Source organism: Hirundo rustica, chromosome 5 (assembly GCF_015227805.2).
Source record: "Hirundo rustica isolate bHirRus1 chromosome 5, bHirRus1.pri.v3, whole genome shotgun sequence".
NCBI classification, from domain to species: Eukaryota; Metazoa; Chordata; class Aves; order Passeriformes; family Hirundinidae; genus Hirundo; species Hirundo rustica.
This window is the reverse complement of record NC_053454.1, coordinates 37,872,994-37,900,231: the sequence shown is the minus strand read 5'-3', so window position 1 is coordinate 37,900,231 and position 27,238 is coordinate 37,872,994. Positions and strand designations below refer to the sequence as shown.

The 27,238-nt window shown below is 39.0% G+C and overlaps 1 protein-coding gene across 2 annotated transcripts in view; it reads right to left on the bottom strand.

The window, feature by feature from the left end:
* Positions 1-13,614, bottom strand: part of EGF (epidermal growth factor) — a 57,176-nt gene extending 43,562 nt beyond the window's left edge. Inside the window, exons 1-3 of one of the 2 annotated variants that reach the window (XM_040065693.2) lie at positions 12,979-13,614; positions 3,943-4,074; positions 697-896 (exon numbers count right to left, since the gene is read on the bottom strand). In XM_040065693.2, the coding sequence (XP_039921627.1) occupies positions 697-896; positions 3,943-4,074; positions 12,979-13,105 (459 nt within the window). In that variant the 5' untranslated portion in view covers positions 13,106-13,614. The remainder of the gene's footprint in view (positions 1-696; positions 897-3,942; positions 4,075-12,978) is intronic. The other variant, XM_040065695.2, reaches the window with a different exon arrangement.
* Between the last annotated feature and the right edge of the window lie 13,624 nt (positions 13,615-27,238).

The window sequence follows — 27,238 nt, the reverse complement described above, 5'->3', positions numbered from 1 at the left end:
CTGGATTCATATTTAGCTATGACTTTTCACATTTGGCACACTATGAAGCACCTGAGCCTGTACTGTTACAGATGGACATCTCCTAACACATTCCTGCTGGACCCTGATCCTTTAAAATCAGTGAAAAATACATGAGTGAAAACTCCACTTAGGTAAATGATACTGGCAATCTCTCTCCAACAAAAGAACACTCTCACAGTGATAAAGTTCAGCCACAAGAGCCAGTTCGCCCTTCTTAATCAGCCAGATGCAATGAACTGCACAGTTTTTTCTGACGAAAGAATAAAGTGCTAAGAGCATTTATGCAACCATAGAAACCAGTAATACATTTGAGAAAAAATCAGTAGGAATTCAAGCACATTCTTCTCATAGCATTTGTGTCAGCTTGTGTTACAATAATCTTGAAGACAAAGTTGTAATGCCAGGGAATAATCTATAACTGATAGAAACATTAATGTCTACAAAGCCTTAGTTTGTCTGATTTTCATCTCCTTCATTTTTAACTCACCTTCACCTGATCCACAGAACACATTGTAGGTACTGAATGTGAATGCCAGTAAAAAAGCCTGGACTCAGGAGCAGCAAAATAAAGTGCTAATCAATGAACAGTAAAGGCAGAACTGTGCCCAAGGAGCAGGTGATTTCCATGGAGGGGTTTACACCCGTTAACTAGGAGAATTCAAAAAAACTGATTACCTCTCGTTTTGTGCCATTTAGGTGAATTCTTTGAAGCAGTCGCCTTTCAGAGTCTACCCAATACACTTTCTCTTCTATATAATGAAAATCCATAAGTGTTGACGGACCAGTATCAGCAACCAATCTTTCATGATTTGTCCCTTCAGTGTCAATTCTAAAGATGGCATCTCCATGGCTAAAAAGAAGGAATGGTGCTGGGTCTGGTGTGGACAAAACAAAATGAGACCAATTAACTGATAATCATCGCATTTTTGCTGCATTAAATTCTCATCAGTAGCATACTGGTCAAAGAGACAGTTCAAGATTTAACTGTCTCATTTCTTAATAACAACTTTCTAGGTGTATCACAGAGAACCAGTAATATATAAATGTAATGGTCCTTTCACATTTAATGCTGAAAATCATGGCAAAAATCTGAGTTAGGAAACTGAAACTACACTGGTTGTTACCACTTAAATGAAAAATGTTAAAATGAAAAATGTTGCAATTATACCCCATACTCCAGAAAACCAATTAAGGCTGAGCAGCTAGCATGGTCCCAATAGCCTTGATGCAACCTTAAAACAAGGTGGTAAGTATGGAAGTACAATTAGTCTGGCATAATGATTGGGGCTGATCCAGTTTTATCAAGTCCCCTTCACTATTTTTAAGGTATCACTGTAGAGAACAATTAAGATTGCTCAAGGAATCTGAATTACATTTCCAAACCACAGAGGTTTTCATTTAGGCAGTCTGTCAAGTGCATATAGGAAAGCAGTTCTTATGTAACCAACACATTTCAACTTTCATTTTGAAAATAAACACAGGGTTTTTGTTTTCTTTTGGGTTTGTTTACATATATATATATATATATATATACACACACATATTTGTGGGCATCAAGCCTATTCTTTAATTTATTACTAAAAAAACCATACAAAGCATAAATCCTATTGTGTTAGTAATATTGGAATTTTATAACATGGTTGCCTGAAACAACAGATCCTGGCATACAAGTAGTCCTCAAACCAACTGACTTTGAAGTGCAATTATTGATATAGATCCAACAGAATGACAGCTTTCAAGCCTGAGTAATTACTGAATTATACCGCACTGAAGAAGCAGCTCTCTATTTATTGGGAATGGATGCCATCAAAGATGCACTACCACCAGTTTCCTTACGCATATACTTTTGAAAATTAAAATGGTTATTGACAAGGTTCACATCTTTTTTTTTTTAACTAAATATCTTTACAATTAGCATGAAACCCGAGGCTTTAAACTCAACAAAAAGCACTTCTACCAAATTTAGACAGATGCTTCACCTTCATAGTTGCAAGGTTGATTAATTCTCTTTTCAAAGCAGATGAATGAGACAAATGTTGATTTCTCCAAGTGAAGAAAGTTCTGATGAGCACCCAAGATGTAATTTTGTCTTGTTCACAGGGAAGATGGTCAGCACACTATTTCTATATTAGCAGAATGTTTTGTATCTCGAATTTTAAAGCTATCACCTAATTATAGCAGCTGCTTACAGGATTTTAATTACCCCCTTTTTCTGCTGCTACTTGAACTGAGCAAACCCCATAGTTGAACAATGAAGACTTGCTTCATGTAAATGGTAAATGAAAAGTCAAGAGAAGCCAGGCTGATTTATCGAAGGGATTTGACAGCTACTGCCTGCATTTTTGCCAATTAGTTGACCAAGAATATTTATACACTTTGGTTTTGTCCTTTCCATTCTCTGCATTCCCTACCAGGTGCCTGTGAATGAAGGCTCTAAACGGAACAAGAACTGAACAAATCTAACTTTTACTGCAGAGGCACCAGCCAGATTTAGGCTCAGTTTTATCGGTTTAATTACAGGTAAACCTTATCTGCCCTAAAGATCTTCTTGTCTTTAAAACATGAGGGTATTTCACCTGGTGTATCCTCCACAGAAGGGTTTATGGCTGACTTAAGGGTTTCTTACCCATCACAGTAGCTTTATCTGTCACTTCCTGCTATTACTATAAATGTTTGTAATTGCATGTTAAAAAGTTGAAGTACTCCAACATGAAGAAAAGATTGTTCTTTGAAAGGTACATGTGCACAAATATCACTGGGAAGCAACACGTTGGTTTTCAGCTCAGAACTGGAGAGCTTGCAAAGGAACTGGAGACATTTAGGCAGGCCCACAAAAAATCCAGTTTGGATCTTTTTGAGCTACTTGTTGCTGATAATTATGATGATTCCAGGGCCTGGACTAAAATAATTGTGTTGGTGACAGTTTTGGAGCTCTACAGAATACTTTTGGTTATGTTCACGGTCCCAAAATCTGCACACACAGGGACTCAAGTAGAGTTCCTACTTCCTGGGTCAGAAACATGCCTTGTCACACTCCATCTCTGCATTAACAAGATAGTCCTGGGTAAATACTAGTCAAAAAATAGAAAACTTGAGGTCCTGGGTCAGAAGGGAGCTATGATGTATCCCAGACAGGAACCAAAGCCAGGCATTCAGGAAGTCAAAGTGGAGAGGTAAGAGATGAACTTCAGAGCACTCCCACCTCATACTCTAGATGCAATATAGGCTTAAACCAATCAATAATATCCAACTCTTTTTTTTTTTCCCCTGGGTAACATCAGTTGAGGACAAAATTAGGATTAATTAAAGGCTGTAACTGCAAATATTTTCCTCTTAGAAGTGGTAAAAATTTTAAATTTAAATGCATCTCTCACATTTAAAAATCAGTTTGTACTCTCATTTCAGAGGAAGGGAGAGAAATAACTTATAGTAGCACTCATGTGTTTTAACTACTAATAGATGAAACTGAAAATAAGGGCTTCCTGCTTCTAATTTTCCAGCACTGTCCCTAGAACCTAAACATACTTGGAAGACATCAGGGCCAACAGACTGAAAGCAGCCAAAGTAGCAGAATCTTGTGTACTGGCATGTCTTCTTGGAAGTAAGGACAGGAGAAGAGAGTTTACAGTTTTAGACTGGCAGAGAAGGCAAACAGGAAGTAAAGTGTAGTGGCTTGTTTTCATATGTTCATTCATTTTTCCAGCACCACAGTTTACATTCTCCACCGTCATTCTTCTGTGACACCCACTTTTGGCCTTGTCACTTACCTACACAGTAGCAGAGGCAGGTTTTTTTGTCAGCAAACCAGAGAATCCCAGTCACTGACCAGCAGGGACCAACAGGCATGGTTCACTTTGAAAAGGAATGCTAACTGAATCTCTAAAGACCTTTTTCAGTTATCAAAAAAGAAAATGTCCTTACCATTCACATAGCAAGACCACTTGTCCATACCCAAGGAGTAGCCAGGCAAACAGGAGCAGATATATGACCCTGGCATATTGATACAGGTTTGGCCGCAGGTTCCCAAATCACCTTCAAGGCACTCATCTATATCTGAAATAGGTATTTGAAAAATATCAGGAAAATTCAGCTAGCAAAATAAAGAAAGGACAAGAAGAAAGAATATACACCATTAAAAATGAAATGAAGATTGCTGTATTCCTTCATGCATTGGTTTCAGAATTATTGGGGTGAGGGGGGTTGTTAATTTATCATTGTCACAGTCACAGAGATTTTGGAGGGTGTTGGGTTTTTATTTTGGGGGTTTTTTTATTGTCAAGGGAAAATACCCTTCTCCCTAGTGTCTGGGCACTGGTCTCTAATTGCTCAAACACAGGGAACAGATTTGTCTTGATTTGTGTTATAATTTGCTATGCAAATGCTGCTCACAGCTGCTTCCTTCTATCTTTATCCTTTTTTCAACAGCAATAGTTTTGCCAACAAGTTAACAGACTTTGCAAAAAGGCAAAGCAGAAAGCAGACTGTCACAGCACTGAGTTCAACATTCAGCTCATTCTGCTTGAGTCAAAGCTCAAACAGACATACAAAATACAAAAAATCCCACCGTATTCTGACAGAAACAAGCCCAAACCAAGGCACAGAGGAAATTAATTAGAAACTAGGCTTTTAACAGGTAGGTTAGGCTAGAACCTTTAGGAATTGAAAGATATTTGATGTATTTATGATGTTTTATCAGAGCTTGAGGAAGTGACTCTTAATTAATTAAGTCCTAAACAAAGGAATCTATTAAAAAAAAAAAATATTACCACGGGGGAGCATAGTTTATACTAAGGGGAAAAGAAATTTGCAGTACTATGGATAATTGTCCCACAAATTTGAGATAAATTTTAGTTCCTGCTGAAAACAAACACATCTAATAGTAACTTCCCAAGGTACTCGACATCTCATGACACCATATGTTGGTATATTTCTTGTATACTTTCCTTCTTCAACTACTGGGTGATGATTGCCCTAAGGAACAGCTTTTTTCTTTCATGTTCTAGTTGATATCAGTGGCTTTTGTTCTGCATTTTATCACATGATTTGGCACATGCAGGAATAAAGGAATCAACACATTTTGTTTTAAGGAGATACATTTGAATAAGTCCTAAAGGAAGTGGATTCACAACCAAAACTAGGCCTGTGTGTGTTATGTGAGAATTCCCTTAGTTTAAAGAAGGGCATCCTGACTACAAGGAACAGCAATTTAACCAGTTTGCAAAAGACTTTGAAAGAAACTTTCTCCATAACTTAGGAAAACTTAAGCAGCCAGATCTCCAAAATCCCATGGTTAAGCAAACCAATCTCCTTAACTGCTTTAAGAAACCATATGTACCAAGAGGTGTTCAAAGGAGTAGAAGAAACCCCTTCTTCTGCCCAGATATCAAAGGTGTTCAAAAAGAATGTCAATGCTTTTCAGACACCTAGTGTGTCTGTACTGACTAGGGAAAGCTCCCATATTGCTTACAGAATTTTCCCTCAAGTTTGTGTTCCAAATAGCAGATGAAGACAACGTATGAAATGTAATCAGATCACACGTAATCGATTCTGTTTAACAGATTACAAAGGTAAAGCAGAAGCATTTTCAGCAACATAATTCCATGAAGTACTCAAATTCTAACCCACAATTTTCTTCAAACAATCAGCTTTCAGGAGGATATTTTCCCGCATGTACTAGGATTGTACATTCTGTTCTCCATGGCATTAAAAGAGAAACTCTTCCAAATCCCCTCTAGGAAGGTTTGATGGGCTTAGAAGCATGTTAATGGACTACAGACACCATGGGCTTCAGGTCACCACTAAAACTAGACACTCCTGGCAAACACTGCCTGGATGTCACTGAAGGTAAAGGGCTCTTTGATAGCCCAAAAGGGAGGGCTTTGCTGACCTCAGCTCCTTGTCCAGCTGCTGTCATGAACACTGAACAGTGTTTGCCCCTGATGCACTGGTTTTTAAATCAAGTAACTGACTGACTAAGCTGGACCCTTGACCTGATCCAGCCACCAGCACCACAGCAGGTGTGAGAATGTGTTGATAATGTAGTTTATGTTCGCTAAAATACTTTTATCACAGTAGTATCTTGCCAAAAGAACCTGAAGTTATTTTTCTGTGGAAATCACAGGTATGAGTGAATAAGGCAACTGTGTAGATATAGGATTGCTAAAGAGAGGGGTTGTTTGATTAAGCAATGTTGAGCTATTATTCAATCACAATAAAGAGCATATTAAATAAGAATAAAAAAATAGGCCTGGCCTATAGATTGGATCTGAAAGACTGCTTTCTCTGAAAAGGGTTTGTGTTCATACTGGACAGAAATCTGACCACTTAGCACACTAATGGGCAAGAAAATTCAAATCATGACACAAATAAACATAAGAGAAATCAACAACTGTGAGGAAAAAAATTGCTTCTCTGTATGGCAGTGGTCAGACTATATTGGCATCCTGTTTGTATTTCTCAAATAAGAGTTGCTAAAGGAACATGACAAATTAGAAAGTGTATAAAGCAAGGATAGAAAGCCTGATGTGAAGGTAAAGAGAAGTGCCTTTCTATGAGAAAATTCAAGAGCTCAGAATGCCTAGATTATCAGAGAGAAACTACGAAGAAGGATTAAGCACCACAAATTAATACCTTCATAAAGAAAAAGTAGCAGATTTTCTAAAAGACACTATAATCTTTTCTAGGAACAATTTAACAAGCACTGATAGCTGAGAACTAAAGCCAAGGAATTCAAATTCAGACATTAAATTCACATTTTAACAGGAAGGGTGAATCACTAAGGGAACTAGCTACCAGGGAGAACTCTGAAGGCAGTGAATATTCTAAAGTCAAGGTCAGAGTGGGAAGACATGCTTTACCAAATACAGGTTACTGAGCAACAGACCAAGGTAAAAGGAGAATGGCCCTTTATTTCCAGGGGGGATTTTCCTGCTTTATATAAGTGTACAGAACTGACTCTCCAAGAACATAAACACTGATTGATCGGACTACAGGAGAGAAGATTTCAGGATGATCAACCTGTCTTTTATCATCACCACCAAAATTCACACTGTAAAGCAAATTCCACACGTACTGAAAAGCAAGCCATGGCTCCAGCTGAAGAATGGCTCTCATGGAAGGAGTACTACCCAATGAAAGAGCAGGGGCACAGTGGCCACAGGCAGCTCAGCCACCAGACAGTGTCCTTCCAGCGGTAAGCAGGAGAAGCCAAGATAGACAGGCCTACTGTGAAACAGGCCACAACACTGTGAATGTTGGGCCTTTATGGCCTTAACAGTGGAAGAGGATCCTGTGCTTAATACCCGCTCTTCTTTGCTAAAAGTAGAAAAAAAAAATCCAACTAAAAAAACCCAAACTGAACCAACCAATCAACCAATCAAACCACCTACCGCAAAACAAACCAAACAAAAATAGGCTGGTTTTTAAAGTGTAGAAGAACTCAATCACAAAACCATCCATCAGGTGTAACTAGCAGTGCCTTCAGCTGCACTTTTAGTGCCAAAGGAAAGCATGGAGTTGCATCCTGTTGAAGCTGTTTTACGTGTCCTGGCAACCACATCCCCCAGTGGGAACTTTACCCTGTGAAAGAAATCGGCTTAGTGAACACAAAAGCTGTCTGCAGTACCCTGACAGCCAGCCCTGAAAGGAAGAATGAGGTTCTGCTTAGTTCTCAAAGACTTCTTTATGCAAAAAATGCCTTGAGAATCAGCAAAAACGATGAATCATGTCATCACGATGTTGGCAGCTCTCAAAGACTTTGCATATAAATATACTACTTTATTGAGAGTCCTGAGAAAGGCTCTGGTTGCAGAAGATTGAAGCATTAGTATGCCTGGCAGGGACACAGAGAAACCACAGTGAGCCAGAACTTGAATCTCATTATGGCCCCAAATACATACATTATATACACAAAATATACGTGCAGATATATACACTCAAATAACCTCATGCAAATCTAGTTCCTGTTGAGTTGGACTCGTGATTAATTCAATCCGCTGTATCCAACCACCACCATAATCTTTTCAACAAGGCTGATCATGAAATTTCATCTGAGTGACAAAGAAAGCAGGCCATTGCTTTTATCTATTTTGTTTAAAGCATCCAGCTCAAAGAACAGAAGATAGCTAAAAATGGAATAAGACACTCCAGCTATCAGCAGGTCACAATGAAATAGATGATGCACAGTTCAGTATCTTTTATCTCCAATTTTAAATGAGGTTTACAATACAACCTGATCACTCACAATTTTTGAGAGGGCAGAGGTTGTGAAATGCTCATGTATGGTGGTAAAAAATACAATATGAATACAATGAGGGGGTCACAACTCCTGGTGTCTTCCAACTCAGAGACGACCATGTCACAGACATGACAGCAAATGAGAACATATGACTTATCAAGTATAAAATAGAATCAAATTTAGAATTGAAATACATTTTAGAAAAGAGTTGTGGACATCTTGTAAAAAAAGGGCACAAAAGATCCCCAGGGACTAAAGTATCTTTTTTTTCCCCTCTCTGGACTCTGATCTCAAGGGTTTGCTCAGTAGAATGGAAAAAAAAGATCTACCTTTGAAATAAATTCTATGTACATATTAGTAGCTACAAAATAGACCTCTGCTTCCTGGATCATGTAACTTCCAACATATTATTACTGTCTTGCCTTTCAAAGATGGAGGCCATGAGACATCATCAAATACTGTCATCCAGCTCCCTTTAAAATCAGATTTCAAATTAGGTACTAGGAAGTAGTCAGGGTTTTTTTTAAAGAATATAAAATTAATTAAACTGTTATTTTACACTGGGCAAAACAATGAGTTTTTCAATATTAGTCACTGGCTCGGGAGTCTGCCCCTTAGCCCCCTTTAATATTAAGCATCACGTGATGGCTGATGTCATTTCTGTCTTTTCTTGTAACATATTTGCCTCCATCCTATTTTGATCCAAGTTTTACAGCTGAAGATAGTATTTCTCCACATTCAGCTGGATCCAGCTGAATGTGAATCTTCTTGTGAATTGGTCTGTAGTTCAGACCCATGGTCAAAAATTCCTGACTACTGTTTGGTAAAACTACTTACAAGCTCCTTTCCCCAAATCAATATAATAAGTAGTCAGCTAGCTGGAGGACAGGTACTGAAAACAAAGAAAAACACCTCTACTGCAGCTTTTGTGAAATACAGAAGGAAGCACAGACATCTTATCCCTGTCTGGACAGGGGTAGAGAACAGTTGCCCATTTCATTGGCTCTTACTGCTCCTTATGAGATGCTTGCAAAGAAAGAAAGAAGAGTTAAAAAGTTTTGGCATTTCATTTTTCTCAGAGTACAGACATCTTCAGAAGGCTGTGTGGAGTAAAGTGAAGACAGGATTTAGATAATTAGAGGAATTTAAAGATGTAAAACAGAGATTAATAAAGTAATGTTCCTCATCTCTGTGGTAGGAGAGAAGCGAACAGGAAGAAAGAAAAGAGTAAAGCTTGACACACAGAAGGAAGCATCTGGCCAAGAGAGCTGACCTAGATAGCTGCAGTTGTCACCTTCAGTTGCAAGCTGTAGCTCTGTTGGAATGTGCAGCATGTTAGCCCTGCAGAATTGACAAGGGCAGAGCTTTTAATGCCAGAATTTGGTAGAGATGTGCTGAGTTTAAGAACCTATGATTAGGCAAAACTTCAATAATATGGGGTTTGTTTTGCCTTTTTCCAAGACTTTTTTTCCAGTACTGTTTGGTATCTGCAAAATTACTATCTTTTTTCATTTTTCAAACCTGCACAGTATTTAAAGGCTAAATACTAGCCTAGAGGCTGCTCTAGGGTCGTCTAAAGACAAACATGTGGAAAATTTATTCAGTCTTGAGTAGGGAAAGCATCTGTGGACCATGAGAGAATAAAAATTACTGTGGTTAACGTGACGTTTCAGGGGGGCATAGGCAACCAATTCCAGCCAGCATAGGTGCATCCTCCGGTGTACCGTGTGCAATTACATTGTCAACTATGTTACCAATCAAAGCTCTCCCGGGACCAATGACGCACAAGCTTTTTCTTTGTAGGAATAATAGCTCCTTTGTAGGCTACAAGGTTCTCTGTTTCCACTGGGATCTACAAAAGATGAGTTCTTAAATGTGACTGATCCACAGTTCTCACAGCATCTTAAAATTAATTAATTCGAGGTGGCATGTCAAAAATTGCAGAAGCGCTTCCAGTTCTACCATAACTTGTCAATACATTGATGAATTCATTCATCAGACTAGTTTTGCTTTGACTTTGTTATCTCTCCTCCTGTACCTTCTTTCCTATAAGCCTTGCTGTTTTGGGACTAACAGCCCTTCAGAAAGGTCCCTTCTCTCTTGTCATACCAAGTCAGGTTTCAAATAATCTCTCTTAAAATAACTATATAAAATTATGTGAGACACTTAGGGTTAGATTTCATTATACTTTCACAGGATAAGGAGGCCTTTGATCTTTGAATATCCATAGAAATAAAAGGAACTAATTAAGGAGTGAGCTATTCAGCAATGTAAAAAGAAGACGACCTAGACCTTCATCTGAAGCCACAGCATGGAAAACAGATCTAGGAAAGCCTACACACATTCTGGCAAACATCACATGTAACAGTTCCCTAACAAAGAGCAGACACCTTCTCAATTCAGGGGAGTCCTTACGGCTGGCAGGTTGCCACCGCAGCCTCGGGTGATGAAGTACATTTTGCAATTGGTGTATCTATTACAGCTGGCCAAGAACGGTCGCCAAGCCACGATTCAGCTTGCTGTCATTGTTCACAGTTCAGTGGGATGAATCACGTCTCCCACGCACCACTTTTATCTCCAGTATTACCTTCAAAGCCTGCCTCCGGCTTCCTGCCACTTGCTTCCACTGCACCCTCTGTTTCACATAATTACTGAACTAGAATATCATGCGTCCGGTCTTCTGGTCAGAACACCAGTTGTGTACCCAGTACACGGAGGAAAGAGAAAGGGAAATCCCTTACACCAAAACATCCTTCAGTCTTATGTTACGTTTCAGCCAAATTTCACCTTTGCTTAATCCCCTGTAATCCAGTGGTCTGTAACTGAAAAATTACTGTAATGAATCTCATTTTTCACTCATTCTATGTCATATGGAATTGATCAGAGTATGTCACAGTAATGCCAGCCCTTATGCAGATTTCTTCTGCTGCTGTTTCTTGGAGAGTTTTCTGAGCTGCTGGCCAATCTGTTCCAGTGCTTCAACTAGAGCCTTCCATTCACACAGTAATTAATTTTCAACAGAAAAAAACTTAATGCAGGGCAGGTTATGTCTTCATCAATGGAAGAGCAATATGCAACAATATGCAAGATATGTCCACTGAGGCGGGGGGGGGGGGGCGGGAAGAGCCTTTGCAGCCTTTTGCATTTTAATATTTAGAGTGGGTTTTTGGCTCATTGAACAATAGCCAAGCAAATCCCTTCATCTCAGTAGGATTCTCCCATTATATATGAGCTCTTAATTGGGGAACCCAGTAATGCAGAAGCCGTAACTAATGAACATCTTAACCAGCTTGTGGAAGCTAAATATATGCTTGAAAATGGTATGGATCTATAGGAAAGGCTGTGTAAAGAGCAACAGTTGCTAAGGATGTGGTGCACACACCCCATATATTTCAGCCTGCAGCTTACAGAGAACCAGGTCTAGGCTGGTCCCATGGACCAAATGGCCACCAACCGCAGAGAGGGAAGATGATCCCTACAGGGTCACCCTCTGGTTTAAGCTTGCCTAAAGGGAGTCCAGTCTGGGCACTTTGAGAGTACTTTTCAACATGAAGCAAAGATAATAAGAGGTGGTAACAGGGAGATTAATTTCAGAAGTGTGCTTGTCATTTGAACTGAAGCATCAGGGTAGGAGCACTCTAGGTGTGTTTGGCTCTCAGACAAACCTTCAGTCAGGTCTACAATTTGTACACAAAATATGCCCAGCTCTTTCCCCCTCAATATGACAGCATTTAACATGTAGGCTTCTATTTTCTGCTTACGAGATGGTATTTCTTGGCAGAAAGCGCAGAGGAAGCACCTGTTATTACATCACTAGAATGGTGACAAGAACTGAGTCAGAGCCTCTGAAGCCCAAAGAGTCTGAGGCAAAAGCATTAACTCCAAGTATGAGGAGCTGCTTGAATCCTTTCAGGATTTCCTCATCTCCTAACTGCAAAGGTCACAACTCCATTGGCTTTGGATTTCTGGAAAAAATTGGACCTCATGGTAGCAGCGGAGGGAGAAGGGTTCTGTCATCCTTTGTCTTACACTTTGTAAAGAATTGGAACCTGCATTTTACATGCTCCAAATCACAGGAGATGATTACAGTAATGTTAGTGTTGCACATTTCTCCCAGACCTCATTATCACAGTATTATCACACCTGCTATTCATGTATTTTATGAGATGCTTTATTGTATTTATTAGTATGAGCACACACATCTACGTGTAATAATAAGCATAGGAAAAATAGCTTTTAAAGTTATCTAGCCCACATCTAAATGGATAATAATACATAATCATTAAAACACTCTTTATATATGTATACAGAAATAAAAAAAATACACCTATACTCAAACTTTACATATATTGAAGCATGAATACATGCATGGTCACGTACTGAAACTATAGAGACACTAAAGCTGTGACAAGGAGTTTTGGTAACTGGAGAACAGTTCATATCTCTTAATGATCATATGAAAACTTATTCTGCTCTCTGAGTTAAACTGACAGAAGTGCTGATTTCTGGGAAAAAAAAAAAAAAAAGAAAAAGAAAAAGAAAAAAGAAAAAGAAAAAGAGTTCTGTTTATTTTTAAATGCAACAGATATTAAGAAGCTGATTTATCAGTTCTGCCAGTACAACACACAAGCAATTTGTAAAAAAACTCTTAAAAAATTATAAAGCTAAATTAAGAGAATACAAATGTAATTTTCTTAATCTGGGAATGTTTAGCAACTTACCTATACAAGCAGAGTTTTCAGGCTTTAGTCTGTATCCATTAGGACAGTTCCAGTGCTGCAGGGCTGAGAGGCTGACAAAACCAATTTTAAAAACCACTGGCAAAAAAGCAACAAGGAAGAGAAACATAATCTTGAGGGGGGGTTTGAGCTGTCACTAGAGAAAAACTAGCTTGTATTCAGTCATATCCAGGACAAGATGAGCACGTGTAATCCCAAAAGTTTTCTGCAATCTGCCCCTTTAGACTCAGACATCTTATCAAAATTTCAAGTTCTATCTTTGCCTTGCTTTTCTTGTCACTTTAGACTTTACCGTGTCTGACTACAACCTTGAAGAAATTCCTGGGAGATTTCTTCCCCACACACATCAGGGCTTTTTTTTCTCTCTCTCTTTCATTTCCTTTTTTTTTTTTTTTCTCTCTCTTTTGGAAGCCAAGTATGAAATGCCTGACACTCTTGCCACAAATTTAACACAGCTTAAAAGCCATGCTTGCAAGGATCACTTCAAATTTCCTGGCAACAAAGCTGCTGTTTAAATCTTAAAAAGCAAAGAATTCAGAAAACTCTTCAGCACAGCTCTCAGTGGAGTGCAGGGAGCAAAATCCCCAGGTACCGTCCTTCTCTGAAACGCTGTTGTTTTTTACATTCAGACTTGGATGGACTCCTCTTTTCTTTTTAAAGCTCTGCTTGCCCCACCTCTTCTCTTTTTAGTACCACTTGAGTGAACCCTGTGTTTGCAAATAGTAATGTGGTCAGTTCCTTACTACAGGGAACTGAGCCAGCATGCAGATATCCAGCCACCCATCATAAATACAGACTCTTTAGAAGAGCAACGCCTCCTGCTTGAGAAGTACCTGCAGCTTGCCAGCCAAGTTTTTTTTCCACAGAGATTGTAGGAAAATTTATTCAATTACTGTTCAATCATGATTGAACAGGAATTGAATAACCTCTTAATATCATAATATGTTTTACCACCAGAAAGAAATTTTGTCATCAAAACATTTCTTGCAAAAATCGGGGGAAAAAAATCCCTCTGGTTTCTCTGGTATATTTGTACTGGAAATCCAAATCAGCTTAAGGTCAAATTCAGATCCAGGGTATGTGTTTGTAATTTTGAATTGAAACTCTCTCAAGTCTGAATTTTGCCCCTATGCATTTCCAGAGAAATATCTGTCATCAGAGACTGGAGCAGTGTGTTCTGAGCCTGCATAATCCACAGATGTTGCAGTCATTTTTATGTACACTGGCACTGCACAAGGCTGTTGTTGAGATGCAATGCTCTTTTACACCTGTTCCACTGAGGTATAAAGAAACTAGACAAATTCCAGGTGCCCAGGATTCTTCAGTATTGAAAAAATCTCCTTTTTCCCAATCCATCAGCCTAGGCCAGCAAAGCTCTAGAGCAAAAGTGTAAGTTTATGCTCCTAAGATTTACTGAATTTTGAAAGTGCTGAGATTTAAGCATGTATTTAAATGGTTGACTGGGCCAGGCTTCGTTGAGCTAACTACTGTGAGGCAACCTCATTCTGTCACTTTTTCCTTTCCTTTGATTTTTAAAAATTTTATTTCTGGATAAATATAATTTATAAATTGTATAAATTTATACATTTATACATTTTATTTCTGGACACAACAGCTGGATACAGCAGCAGCATCAGAAGGTACCTACAACTGCAGGAGCTCCGTCTCTCCTCTCCTCTGTCTGAATCAGTAAGAGTTCAGACTTGTACTGTCAAAAAACAGGATTATAACCTGATCATAAATTGGGCCACTCTCCATTAAAAGTAACTGTTTCTAGATGTTTCTGTATGTGTGTAGGCACATTCTGGTCTCTCAATCTTCACTGCTACAGCCACTGCAACTAATTCGATCCAGACTGACAAATGGCGGCCGCATTTCCACACACTCTGTTCAGAGCCGAGTCTATCCCACACGCTATGCTATAAAATGCAATAATAGTAATGTAAATTATGCAGGGCCAGACTCATGCCAAAGAGCATTTGCTTCTCCAAATAGTCCCCTGGAATACAAAAAGGCAAACAATGTGAAAGCACAGTATAATGCCATCCCATCTAGGATTACAAGATCCTGCTCAGGAACTGTGGTACGTTCCACATGGACCTCTTTTACTAATTCTGCAGTCATCAGTTCCTCCTCACACAATTTTCTTCACTGTTCAAGCTGGGAGCAAGCAACCCTAACAGTTTAAAAAGAATGTGTCACTTCTTTGTGAACAGCCACCAGCAGAGTGTTTGCCAGACCGTGAGGGTGGCCATCCCAGCACATCCCTGACCTCTTTCAGGGCAGACTCAGACAAACCCACTGAAGGAGACAAAATGAATAAGCTCTCCCTTTCCTTTTAAAACCCATAAAAAGTTTCTGTCTCACATTCTTTTTGTCTCTCGTTTACACGCATTGTCTTTTCTGAACATCTCCCTCAATGTTCACCCACTGCTCCATTTCCACATTTGTTTTTACACAAGATGCAATCAAAGGCACATCCCAGAATTTCTTTTTTCTTTCCTCAAAATTAAATATAAATACAGAACTTTCTGATATGCCAATACCACAACAACCTTTTCTGAAAGAAGATAACACTTCACTTTAGCCGGGTAGAGACCAGTTAATAAAGTTGTGAATTTTACCATCCTAGAAGTATTGCAATAGCTTAAAAATAGGAAGAAAAACATCGTAATTGTGTAATTATTTTTTTTACCCTTAAACCCCAAATTTAACTTTGACCAGAGCCAGCTACCAAACCCACCGTATAATATGATGTGATATGATCTAGGCCAAAGAAGGTAACCATTTGAAAGTGGATAGAACCAATCACCCCCCTACAACAAACCAGGAAGTGCTCAAAATAGTATTAAATGCATCAGGCTGTGCCACACCCACACTTTTAAAACATATTCTTTTTTACCAAAGGGTTCAGCATACAGCTCACAATAATTTCTTTATGCCTGAAGTCATTTAGCATTTCAAAAGTTGCTCAAATGAGTTTCTAAAAAGCAAACTGTTGTGCTCACCTTCAGGTATCAAGTACAGAAATCTACATTTGTCCAGCACTCATATGATAAATTAGATCAAAATAGCTCAACAGTCCAATTTGTAGGGCTCACTGCAGAATCAATTCCAATGATCTTGAAATCAAGCCAGTTCATCAAATGTGAAGAATTTAGTTGAATTTGACCTGGTGACTCAAGACACTTATGAACTAACAGCAAATAAACATTTTATCCCTTTCTCTCAGAGTTCTCACTATCTTGGTTGCCTTTGAAAGACTTTTTATACCAAAGTTGGGAAAGATCAGCTAGGAATTCAAATGCAGGAGGGCTTCTTGGCAAACAGCTGCTCTAGTTCAAGGACAGTATATTCTGACTGTTTCTAAACTGTGGAAGAAACAGCTCTCCCTCAGCTTCCTAGTGCTTTCATTATCTACATTGTATTAATAATTACATTGTTTAAATCATATATTGGCTTTTATTCCTGCCCACTACACATTACACCAGCTCGTCAGCAGTTGGACTTCTTTTTCTGACAGCCTCTGAAAGGCTAATTCTGGCCTTAGGCATATTCTAATGTGGTTAAAGTCATATTTTGTAGTCAACATAATCCAAATTACCACCAACACAGGTTAATTTTTAAATCTGAATTCACTGACGTAGCACAGGAAATGTGTAGCAGCTATCTCTAGCACAAATAGCACAGAGCAGCGAGGAACGTTCAGATCCCACAAAACAGATTCCAGAACTTCTCCAATGGCCCCAGAAAATCTGCCAGCCCCTGGGACAAGTATGTCTCATTCTGTCAGAAAGGACACTGCCACCAGAGGAGCAGCAGACTGACACAAGCAACTTTCGTGATGACACTGGAGATTTGGGGATTTCTCACAGTCTTCAGAAAAAAAGCACCCAACAATTGCCTAAGCCTGCCTTACACCTACTTGCTGAGGCCTGATCTCAGGGTCAGTGTGGAGCTAGCTGACTTATCACTATATTTTCTCTGACATGACTGTGCTTGACTCAGTACTGTTAATGTCATTTCAGCAGGTTCAGCCTGCATCATCTGTAATTCTGACAAAAGAGACATTATGCAATACTAAATCTCCTGTCAGAGCAGCGAGAGGCACAGGATGAGAGACTGTCATATTCCAGTGATCTGTAAAAGCAGGAATGACTGAAATCTCCTCCTGAGGTATGAAGGCCATTCTAGCTTTGTCTCAAGCATGTCACTCATCACTTCAACAATTTGGAGATTATATTTGGCTGGCAGGATGGTTTAATTTCATTCTCTATTAAAATTCATTAAAGAGTGGAGTTTTAAATCATGGAAACCAAGTGTTTGAAAACCAAATGTTATTGTAAATAGTCTCTTTCCAGTTGCCTGTTGCACAGCAGCAATTATGATAAACATCCACCGGATTTTTTTGGAAGTTTGAGTACTGTAATTTTTCTGCTACAGTTACATTTTTTTCTTACTAAAAACTGAATTTAAGCAAAAGAAAAAGTTTAAATAATCTGTGTTTAAAGCATATTGCTCATTATAGCTTATACTATTTTTTTAAGCAGTTCTACATCTAACATTTTAACAGGCACCTTTCACCAGCTGCTATACAGTAAATACTTATTTCATCAGCTAGACCACAGAGGAATCCACAGAAGGATCCAGAAAGAAAGTTAAATATGCCCTCTCTCCTATCCCCACAGCCAGAACAAGAGTGAAACATTCTGGGGAAGCCACATAGCACATTGCTGACTTATGGCATTTATCAATGTTAGATGACTGCTTTAGGCCTCTGTGTTAACAGACATGAAGGAGCAGTTCAAATAGCGCCTTGAAACAGTCAGCTGGCTCTCTGAGCTGGAAATAAAGCAGAAGATAAAGCAAGCCATTTTTTGCCATGAATAAGATCTATGCAGCTTGCCATGTGAGAACATTTAAGAGAGGATCTTAGTAGCAGGTATGGGATTAGTTCACTATCAGAGTAAAGAAGGGCATCCTCCCTGCGCGTTTTGCTGTTTCCAGCCCATGGATAGCTCTGTTTCCCTCACAGCAATGTGATTTCTAGTACTCATAGTAGAACAGCTGCTCTAACAGATCTGTCAGAACAAAGACTCTGGCTGAAATCTAATTTCACTAACGTTTAGAGTTCCTGAGCACTCACCATTTACACTGATACCAGTAAGAGATCAGGAATTTATCTGTCAGTCCATAGGCTTTTATTTGAAGTCCATCTATCACACATATTGCTACTTTTACCTTTTTTTATCCCATAAGTTCGGGCCTGGGGAGGTGAACAATTATATTTACTCTATTAGTCAACTATTTCCACCTCATTACAGACCTTTTCAGATGGTTTATTCTCCTCATGACCATAGAGAATAACCAGCAGGGCACATTTTACAGTCCTGTTTCATAGTTGCTCTGCTGGCTACGTGGAACAGAATCACAGCCCTTACTGATTCAGTTCATTTTGTCCAATTAACTCCATTTCACCGGGTGCACCTATAACACCAGTTTGGCACATCTACGCAAACCCACATCTGCATAGACTTACATCTGTCTAGCATGTCTCAGAGACAGAATCAAACGAGGTGGACAATAAATAGAAGTAGAAACAGGCTTTGTTATAGTCAGCTTTCCACAGCAAAAGCACCTGAGGTGAATCGAAGACTGGAATTACCAGAGATCTTGCCAGTGCCCAGCGCTGAGCTCCTGCAAGCAGGCTGCAGGGCGCTCTCAGTTGCTGCAGTACTCAAACACTCCGAAGGAGGCAATGACATCCTGAGCACATTGCAATTCACATCCTCTTTGTGGAAGTTTGTTATTTTCCTGTATATGTCCATGCAGCTGATGTCAGAGGGATTCACCGGTGAATTGGTGGGCAACCAAGGGCAGCTATAGTAAAATACACTTCTAGGTGTTGGGAATGTTCAATTTTCCTACAATTCATAGAATAGATTCAAGAGATCTCCAGAAGCAACTTCTTCCTGATTAGTAGATATTTGAGCATTGAGCATCTCCTGAAGTATTTGCTCAGAGCCTGCTGAAAGTAAACTTGCACTTGGAAGTACAAATTTTTGATGTAATGTAATTTCTTGTGTGAGACGATTTTACAGGTGCAGTATAGAACAAAAGCAAGATAATATATGGGGGTCAGACCCTATCCACAGCGGCCAGAGTGGATTTCTTATACCAGCTTGGGAAGCAGTTGGCACAGAGGGATCAGCAAGGGCTCTGCTGTGCTGGAGGCAGCTTGACCTGACACCACCTCAGGGAGCCTGACAGCTTCGGGCAGCGCAGTGCCAGAGCCTATCACAGACCCAAATGCCTCTGTGAGTGTGATATCCCAGGACTTGGCATCCAAATCCTGCAGCTACCAAACACACCCTGCTTGAGGCCACAGCTGTCAATTCTCCATCTAAACAGGGACAAGGAGAGAAAAGCAATGGGGAAAAAGGCTGGGGCATTAAGCACAAGCAATAAGCCACATTATTTTTAGCTTTTAGATAATGGTTCTGTACTTCAAAGCTTTGCACAGATTCCATATTGCTGCTTGCAGTGTGAATATGGAAGCTCCAGGTCAGACTCAGCTGAGAGTGATGATTTCAGAAAGGGGAGAAACCATTCCTTGCAGTAGTCATTTTCCCTCTGGAGTCCTGTAAAACACTACTGCACTACAGGAACCCCCCGAGATTGCCTGCAGGAGAAATTGTATTATTTCTACAGTAGTTTTGAAGAAATTGAAATGACTTAACAAAGGCTTGGTCTCAGGGACTGATGAGGCAAGTAGTAAGAACTGTGTTAAGCACTAAGGACGGGGGGAAGTCACTTTGCAGTAGAGCAGCACGAAATGATTGTGGAAGCAACAAGCAAACAGCGAGCAAAGCGCTCACTAACATTCACACACATTCTAGCAGAATGTCTCCTTGGCTGCACACAACAAGCCATGTCTGTCTGGCTGAAGGCTGAATGAACAGATTCCTGGAAGCTGCAGCTACCTCCTTTAGAACTGCCAGCGTGTATTGGCTGGCGTCGCCTTTACCTTACAGCAGGCTAGGAAAAGCAACAGTGAAATCACTCACAGTTGGGCTTTGCAAAATAAAACGTCTATGGATGCATGGAGATGTGGATGTTACAGCCATATGCACAGCGTACTAAAAGGCTCCTTCATTCCACCTACATCCTTGCCACAGGCTTCCTGAGGGATTCTGGCATATGGTCCAATACTTCCTTTTACACAAAGAAGGGTTATTTAATTTAATAGCTGTTATAAAGTACACTGAGACTCTTGCATGTAAGGTTGCAGTTGTTCATTTAGTCCTGCTAAAATCACATAGAGAGAACAAATTAGGCCATAAAGTACAAGATAAAAGAAAAAAATTCATTTGGATGAGTTGTATCAGAAATACAGCGGTGTTGCAAAGCGCTGAAATCTTTTAAATATCACTTGTTACTCTCAGAATCCAATATATATTTATTTCTATATGGAAAAGAACAGTAAAATACATTCCTTCAAAGGAGGTATGTTAATGTTTGTAGTGCTTTTATACCAAAAATCATTGCACTGTATTGTATAAACTTGTATTTTTCAAAGTGTAAGCTAAGTTTATTATAATAAAATTCCTATTAGTACTGTGAGAGCATTTTTGAGGGCCACTGCCCCATACTCTATATAAAAAAGTGCTCCACACTGTCAAGTCTCTTCACAAGCTGCCAAGCTAAAATTGCTCTAATAATGAACACAGCATCTAACCCGAAATCACCATCTATAAGATGCAACCCAACTTATTACAGCATCTTTAATAAAAAATAGAGTATTTCAGGGCCATTCTGTAGAGTATTACAAGTGGGCATTAGAACGAGATTCTAAAAAGGAGCCCCCACTCAAATCCTCCTCAGCAATGCACATGGAGGAGGTTTGGTGTATCTCTTGGAAATTAGCCATAGGTGCCCAGTTTTCCAAAATGAAATAAGACTCCAGTAAGCGGAGAGGGGCACAGGAAATCTATTCTGGGAGTCTGTGTTCCCAGTGGTGAAGAGACTTCTCCATTTGCATGTTTGCCTTTGGCTGCCTTATTTAGAGCTGGGCTGGCAAGAAAGGCAGGACGTGTCAGAAGAAACCCAACCACCTAAAATATCTGGGGCAAACACTAAAATTCTATTGCAATCTATATATCAAGAGAGAGACTTATAGAAGGGTCTACCTTGCGTGTGTTGGCACAGAAATCAAAGACACTCATTCCTGCTTACATTCCCAATGCTCACAGCCACTCACAGCTGCAAAACGTACGGGCTAAGGGCAGGGACTCTCCTCAAATGTTGCTGGATCACAGGCTTACCTTCACATTCCAGGACAAAATACCCAGAGTGGCAGCTTTTTGCTTTCAGACATGAAGGAGAAACTGATCCTGAGCCCACTGATATCAAATTCTCATCGATTACAGAAAAAAAATGTTGGACCAGGCTTACCTTATGGAAGCCTAACACAGGTTTTGTGTTAACCATCAACTCAGCTTAAAGAAGCACATTTTTATTTTATCCCTCAGAAATCAAAAGCAATTAGGTCCTTTGGTAAGAGAATATCACTATCATATGCTCTCCAGGGTCTACTTAAGTATTATTTAAAAAAAAAAAAAATGTACAATTTAAGTCAGACACTGAGAAACAAGAGAAAAATTGGAAAATATTTCTAATATTTTAGATGATATTTGCAAGCATAACAGCAAAAAGAGGACAGTCTGATTAGGGCTTCAGGATATGGTTTTCATGTCATGCCCTTTTACACCTGTTCCAAGGAACAAGTTGCTACTGTGTGAGAATAAGACATGGACATTTCTTTTCCCAATTCAAAGTCTACAGGAGGTTCCACCAGCAAACACTAGGTAGCAATTAGCATCAATATTCCTTTTCCTCTACTGCCAAAACCAGGCACCTCTTCACTTATATCAATAAAGAAATAATACTTTCAAAATTTATCATTTATTAAAGATTATTCAAGGCACAGTGTTCTGTGGATCAAGTGTGCAGCAACTACTAATGCTTTTGTAATAAGATGAAGAGGAACCATCTATTAAGTGCAGAACCCTTCAAGAGAGGAAAGTGCTATAAGCATTTAATGCTCAGTGGTTTGCCTGTACTGATAATTGGCTATTGAGAGCTCTTGTTACTGCTGCACCCAAAATGAATAAGCGACAACATTCATCTTTCACACCGCTCTGGTTTTACCAGGACTCATCAGGTTAAACATGTTGTGCAGACCAATGTGCAAACAGGAGAATACTGCCATATCTTAGCTTCACGTGTTTAATACCGACAGATTTACCATGAAAACTTACCTCCAAAATTGCCAGGATTTCTCACCACTAACCAGCTGGACTTTTCACAGAAGCAATGCAGTACCTCTTCATTAGCTTAGGGGGAGGAAAGTTTTTTGATGCAGCAAAGATCTTGGCAGTCAGTGCTCAAGGCAATGTTGTTAGGGCTTGAAATAATACTCTGGAGATTGGAGTGCTGAACTCAAAGCAGTTTTCTGTGACCAGCTGGACTGAAGAGTTACCGAGAGACAGCATTTCCACAACAAGAAAGAGAATTCAGCCTACACTGAAGAAGGACTTGGTGTGTTACGTTGTGAATAGCAGCCACTTTTCCTTTCTGCAGCATCATTACTTACACAGTGGATGGGTTAAATTCTGTGAGTGGCAACTTAATGGCACCTGGAAAGAGTTTCTCATAAACTGCTGAACTTTGAGGATGGTGGAACTGCTATGAAACACCTGCACATAAACAAAAAAAGCTCTCTTGCATAAAAGTGCTGGGCAGAACAGAGGTTGCTGATGGTTGGTAAGGCCAGTTTGAAAAATCATGGAGAATTTTCATTTGTCTGCAGTCAGCAGTGATTATGTATGCAGACCAGGTTTGTGCAGTGACAAAAGGAGACCATCCAGCTGCATGGGCTCCTTTACCCTGCTCAACATCTCAGTCATCTATGGTCTCCTCAATAAACAGTCAGTCACCCTCAAAGACGTTTTAGGTATAACATTTTTTGGGATAGATTCAAAAGACATTAATAAGGGACATTATATCTTTTACTTTTTTGTCAATATTGCAAGTGCTTTACCTGACACATTGCTAAAGTTATCAAGATGTGGAAGCATATTCTGAACCTCTCCCATTTCCCAGCCTCTCAACAGACACTCCTGCTATTTATGTCCACTTATTCTTGGTGTCTGAACACTGCCTGAAACAACGTGTGACAGTGTTCATCTCACTGTAACTGGAGCACCGCCCCCCTAAATCCTGCGCTACTGGCATTTGCTGAAATGGCCGTGGGCTCAGAAACATTGTCAAAATGTCAGTTCCCAGGATGTCGTCAATAAATCATTTAGAGCATCTTTTCAGAACCTATTCCTATGTTTTCTCCCCAGCCCACACAAGGCTGGCATCACACAGTTCACAAAGAACACGGCCTTTTGTGGAATTTACTCCAAACATTCATCAGAGGAAGAAATCTCATCATTTCAGCTATATTTTTAGGTGGTGACATTTGATTTCAACTTCCTCCAGGCCTGTCCCCCTGCCCTTTTGATGAATCACAAGTTATTTGTAGTGTAATGGGCTTCCTATAGTTAAAGTTTTGTCGATTCATTCTGCCCAGAACTATAACTGGAAAGGATCTGAAAGATACGCAAAGTATGTTTTGAGTGTTACAGATCCAAAAGTACATCACCTACATAGCTTATTTTTCCCTTCAGCTTCAGTATTCTACTCAATAAAACTGAAAATCATTCAGGCAGCACTGTCCAGGTTCACTTCAACTATCTTTGTAGCTGTCAATTGTTATCAAATACTGGTCTAGCTTTTCCCACCTAACATGTGGCCCATAAAATCTTTACAGTTCTGTTAGATTCCACTGATGACAAAGGTGTCAATCTTGCAGCTCCTTTCCTATGCAGACTCTTTTTCCATCCTCCACCCTAGGTTTTACCCATCCACAACTCTTGTTGCAAAGCAGTTACCTCAGCTTCTGAATTGATATCAAATATAGTGAAAAAATCATGTACAACAATAGAGTCTTTTATCTCCCAGGTCAGACTTCTCTAAACTCTGCTGAAGATCTTTCCTGGATCCATTGTTGGAACTGGTGAAGTTTACTATTCTTTCTCCTCTCAGTTCTTGCCCATGCTTTTATAAGCCAAACAATTAGAAGATGAGGTCCTTCCACTCAGAAAACTGCGTATTTCCCAGCAGAGTGTTTTTTATTCTTTACTTGATCCTACTTGTGTGTTTTCTGTAGGAATCTCACTTGCTTCTCATGCATATCTCTCCATCACAGCCTTTGTATTAATTTAGAATCTGTGTTTGATCAGGTGCCAATTTAGTACAACTTCAAGGCAGACTTGCACATAGATAGTTACAATAAAAATTCTTGTTTTCTGTTCCAGCCACAAAACTATCATTTATGTGTTCTGCTTATACTGAGCCCCTTTCTAAATGTTCGTCCACCAATTCTGGGCTTTTTCAGTCTTTTATTTTAAAAGGAGCAATTGTTTAACATTATTCCTTTTTTTTATTTTGGCACAACTTCTGGCTGATCACCCCTTAAAAGAATTTTAATGACCATTTTTCTAGGTTCTTTATGAAGGCTTTTTTCTCTCATATCATTGAATTCAGATTTCATTTCTAAGTCTCTGAATCTTCAGTAGTGAGAATCACCTTGTGACCAGTCAAACTCTTGTCCCTGCCAGTCCACATTCAGGCATTCTCTAGTGTTAAGTCATTATTAAAAGCACAAGAAAATGTCAGTTTTCTATCAATAAACAACGGACTTTATTCCTTACCTCTCCTCATGAATTCCTGTTGCATTTTGAAAGAAATAGTTCATATAGCTACTGGATATAATGTCTATTCAATAATTTCGCCTGACCAGAACAAAGACCATTATTTTCTGCTAGTGAAAAATGTTTCTTTCCTTGTTTTCACTGCTGATTACTCTATCCAAAGGGAATGTCTGCTCCTCTGTCAAAGAGTAAAAAATGCTCAGGCAAAGAACAAATAAACAGCACTTTTGTGTATGAAAATATGCTTCTGCCATTCTAGAGAGTTCATTTCCTAATGTTGAGAAGTAATTTAGCACAATCTTCTACTGGAAAATGCTATGCTCAGATTTCAGGCTGAACCCAGAATGATTGACACAGAGGTCCAGGAACTGAGGGTTTTGGAGATATTGATCCAGACACAACAGCAAACATTACAATTGCAAGGTGCTGCGCCTATGTTTATGTGGAAGTTAAATCACAGATAAGAGTACAGTAAACAGTCAGCTATAGAGAATGGCAAATTAAATTCAGAATAATATGACTTTCTCTAACCCTCAGCTATGAAAGAAGGTGCTCAGAACAAATAGGAGTGTTACAATTCCTGTTTTCACATTCATGCTTCAGCAGGGAGGAAATCACTCCACCATGTCACTCCTATGCCAGAGAATAAGAAACACCAAGCAGTATTCTATTTTGGAGGACCAGTGAGAAACCAGAACAGGTCACTCAAGACCTGAGAGCATGCTCTGGGAAAATACCCACAGATAATGTCATTCATGTGCAATCTGAAGCAAGCAATACACTGCAGGATCAGTTTTACATTGAGGAAGGCTCCACACAAAGAGAAAAATAATATTAAAAGAGAATAATGTTATTCTGAATTTAGTTTGCCATGCTATGTAGCTGCCTGCTTATCGTATGCTTATATTACCTTCTTTCTCTCTCTGTGATTTAATTTCCACATGATCTTAAATACAAGGGACTGGGCTATAAAACAAAAAATATAACTGGTACAAGTTATTTTTGGAATCTCAAACACTTGGCCAAATATTAGCAGGAAAAAAATTCAAGACACATGACTCAGTAGTCCATCCAATCAGTCCATGGCATTAGATTTCATCATCATTAATTAAACCAGGTTCTTACAAACTACAGTACTTATGAGTATGGGATTTAATTCCCTTTTTCTTCAAAAAAGGTGTGACTGTTTTAGAGACTAGAAAATAATACAAAGTAGAATATTCGTATTGTTTTGTTCCTCTTTTCCAAAACAATGTTAAACTAGAAAGAATAAATGAGAGCCAAGCAAAAATGTGACCTAGAGATTTGTTCATGAATTTACTTTTTGAAGTATTAGAGAAATTTGTTTGAGAATGCTAGAGGTTTCCTTCAACTGTGTGTCTAAAGGAATGGAAAAAAAAAAAAAAAGAAAAGAAAAAAAAGAAAAAAATCAACAAAGTACTCATTTACTTTATCAGACAAGAAATCCATTGAATTTAAATTAGAGTTGCATCAAATCTACTAGTAATTGTCATTTTAGATAGTTCTTACTTTCCATCTGGTTCAGTAGCATTCTCAAGTGCTAGCAGTCCATACCAGAGGCCTTAGAAGAAACTGCTAGATCTTTGTCTGAGGCAACAACCTTGGAATACTCTATTCCTGCCCTGAATATACTCACATATAAAGCTCCTTTCTCCTGCATTAAAAAGGTGAGTAAAAAACCACATTCCATTTTAGCCTTCTCTCAGCATAAGAATTTCACCAAGTCCTCTCTCAGTCACCTTAGTTCCATAAAAGATCATAACATCTCCAAAAAACAAGAAACCACACCACTACCAAACTCCTTTGATTCCTCCTTAAAAAAGAGGATATCTCAGTCAAATATTTGATAGCTCATCATGTTTTAGAATAAAGTATTTTCTTGTCAGAGCCTCTTCTGCAAAAAGTAGACATTCATACGCTGTCAGTAAATTGGCATTCCATTATAATGAGAGGCTAGATGTAGATGTTTACACAGTCAGCTCCTTTTGTAATACTCTTAAGTCAATCAAGGCTCTTTGAGAAATACCAGACCTGAAGTTAGAACAAATATGCCTAAAATATATACCTGACAGGTGCTATTGATCTTGCTGCAGCAATTCCACATTATTTTTTAAACACTAGGTTAGGATGTTATTTCGTAAAAAATAGAAAATGGAGAAAAGTGCAGTTACTTCTATATTGGGAAATATATATATTTTTTATATAGCTGCTTTCTGCCTTTTTTATTGAAATTATTCCCATCTTGAACACTCATGAATAATACAGCTTTGTAAAAAAAAAAAAAAAAAAAAAAAAAAAAAAAAAAAATCTCCTTCATACAGGCTCTTTCAGAGCAATATTTCAGCTTGATTTTCCCCTTTTCAGCAAGGGAGTCTTTCAGATTTATCAAAATGACACAT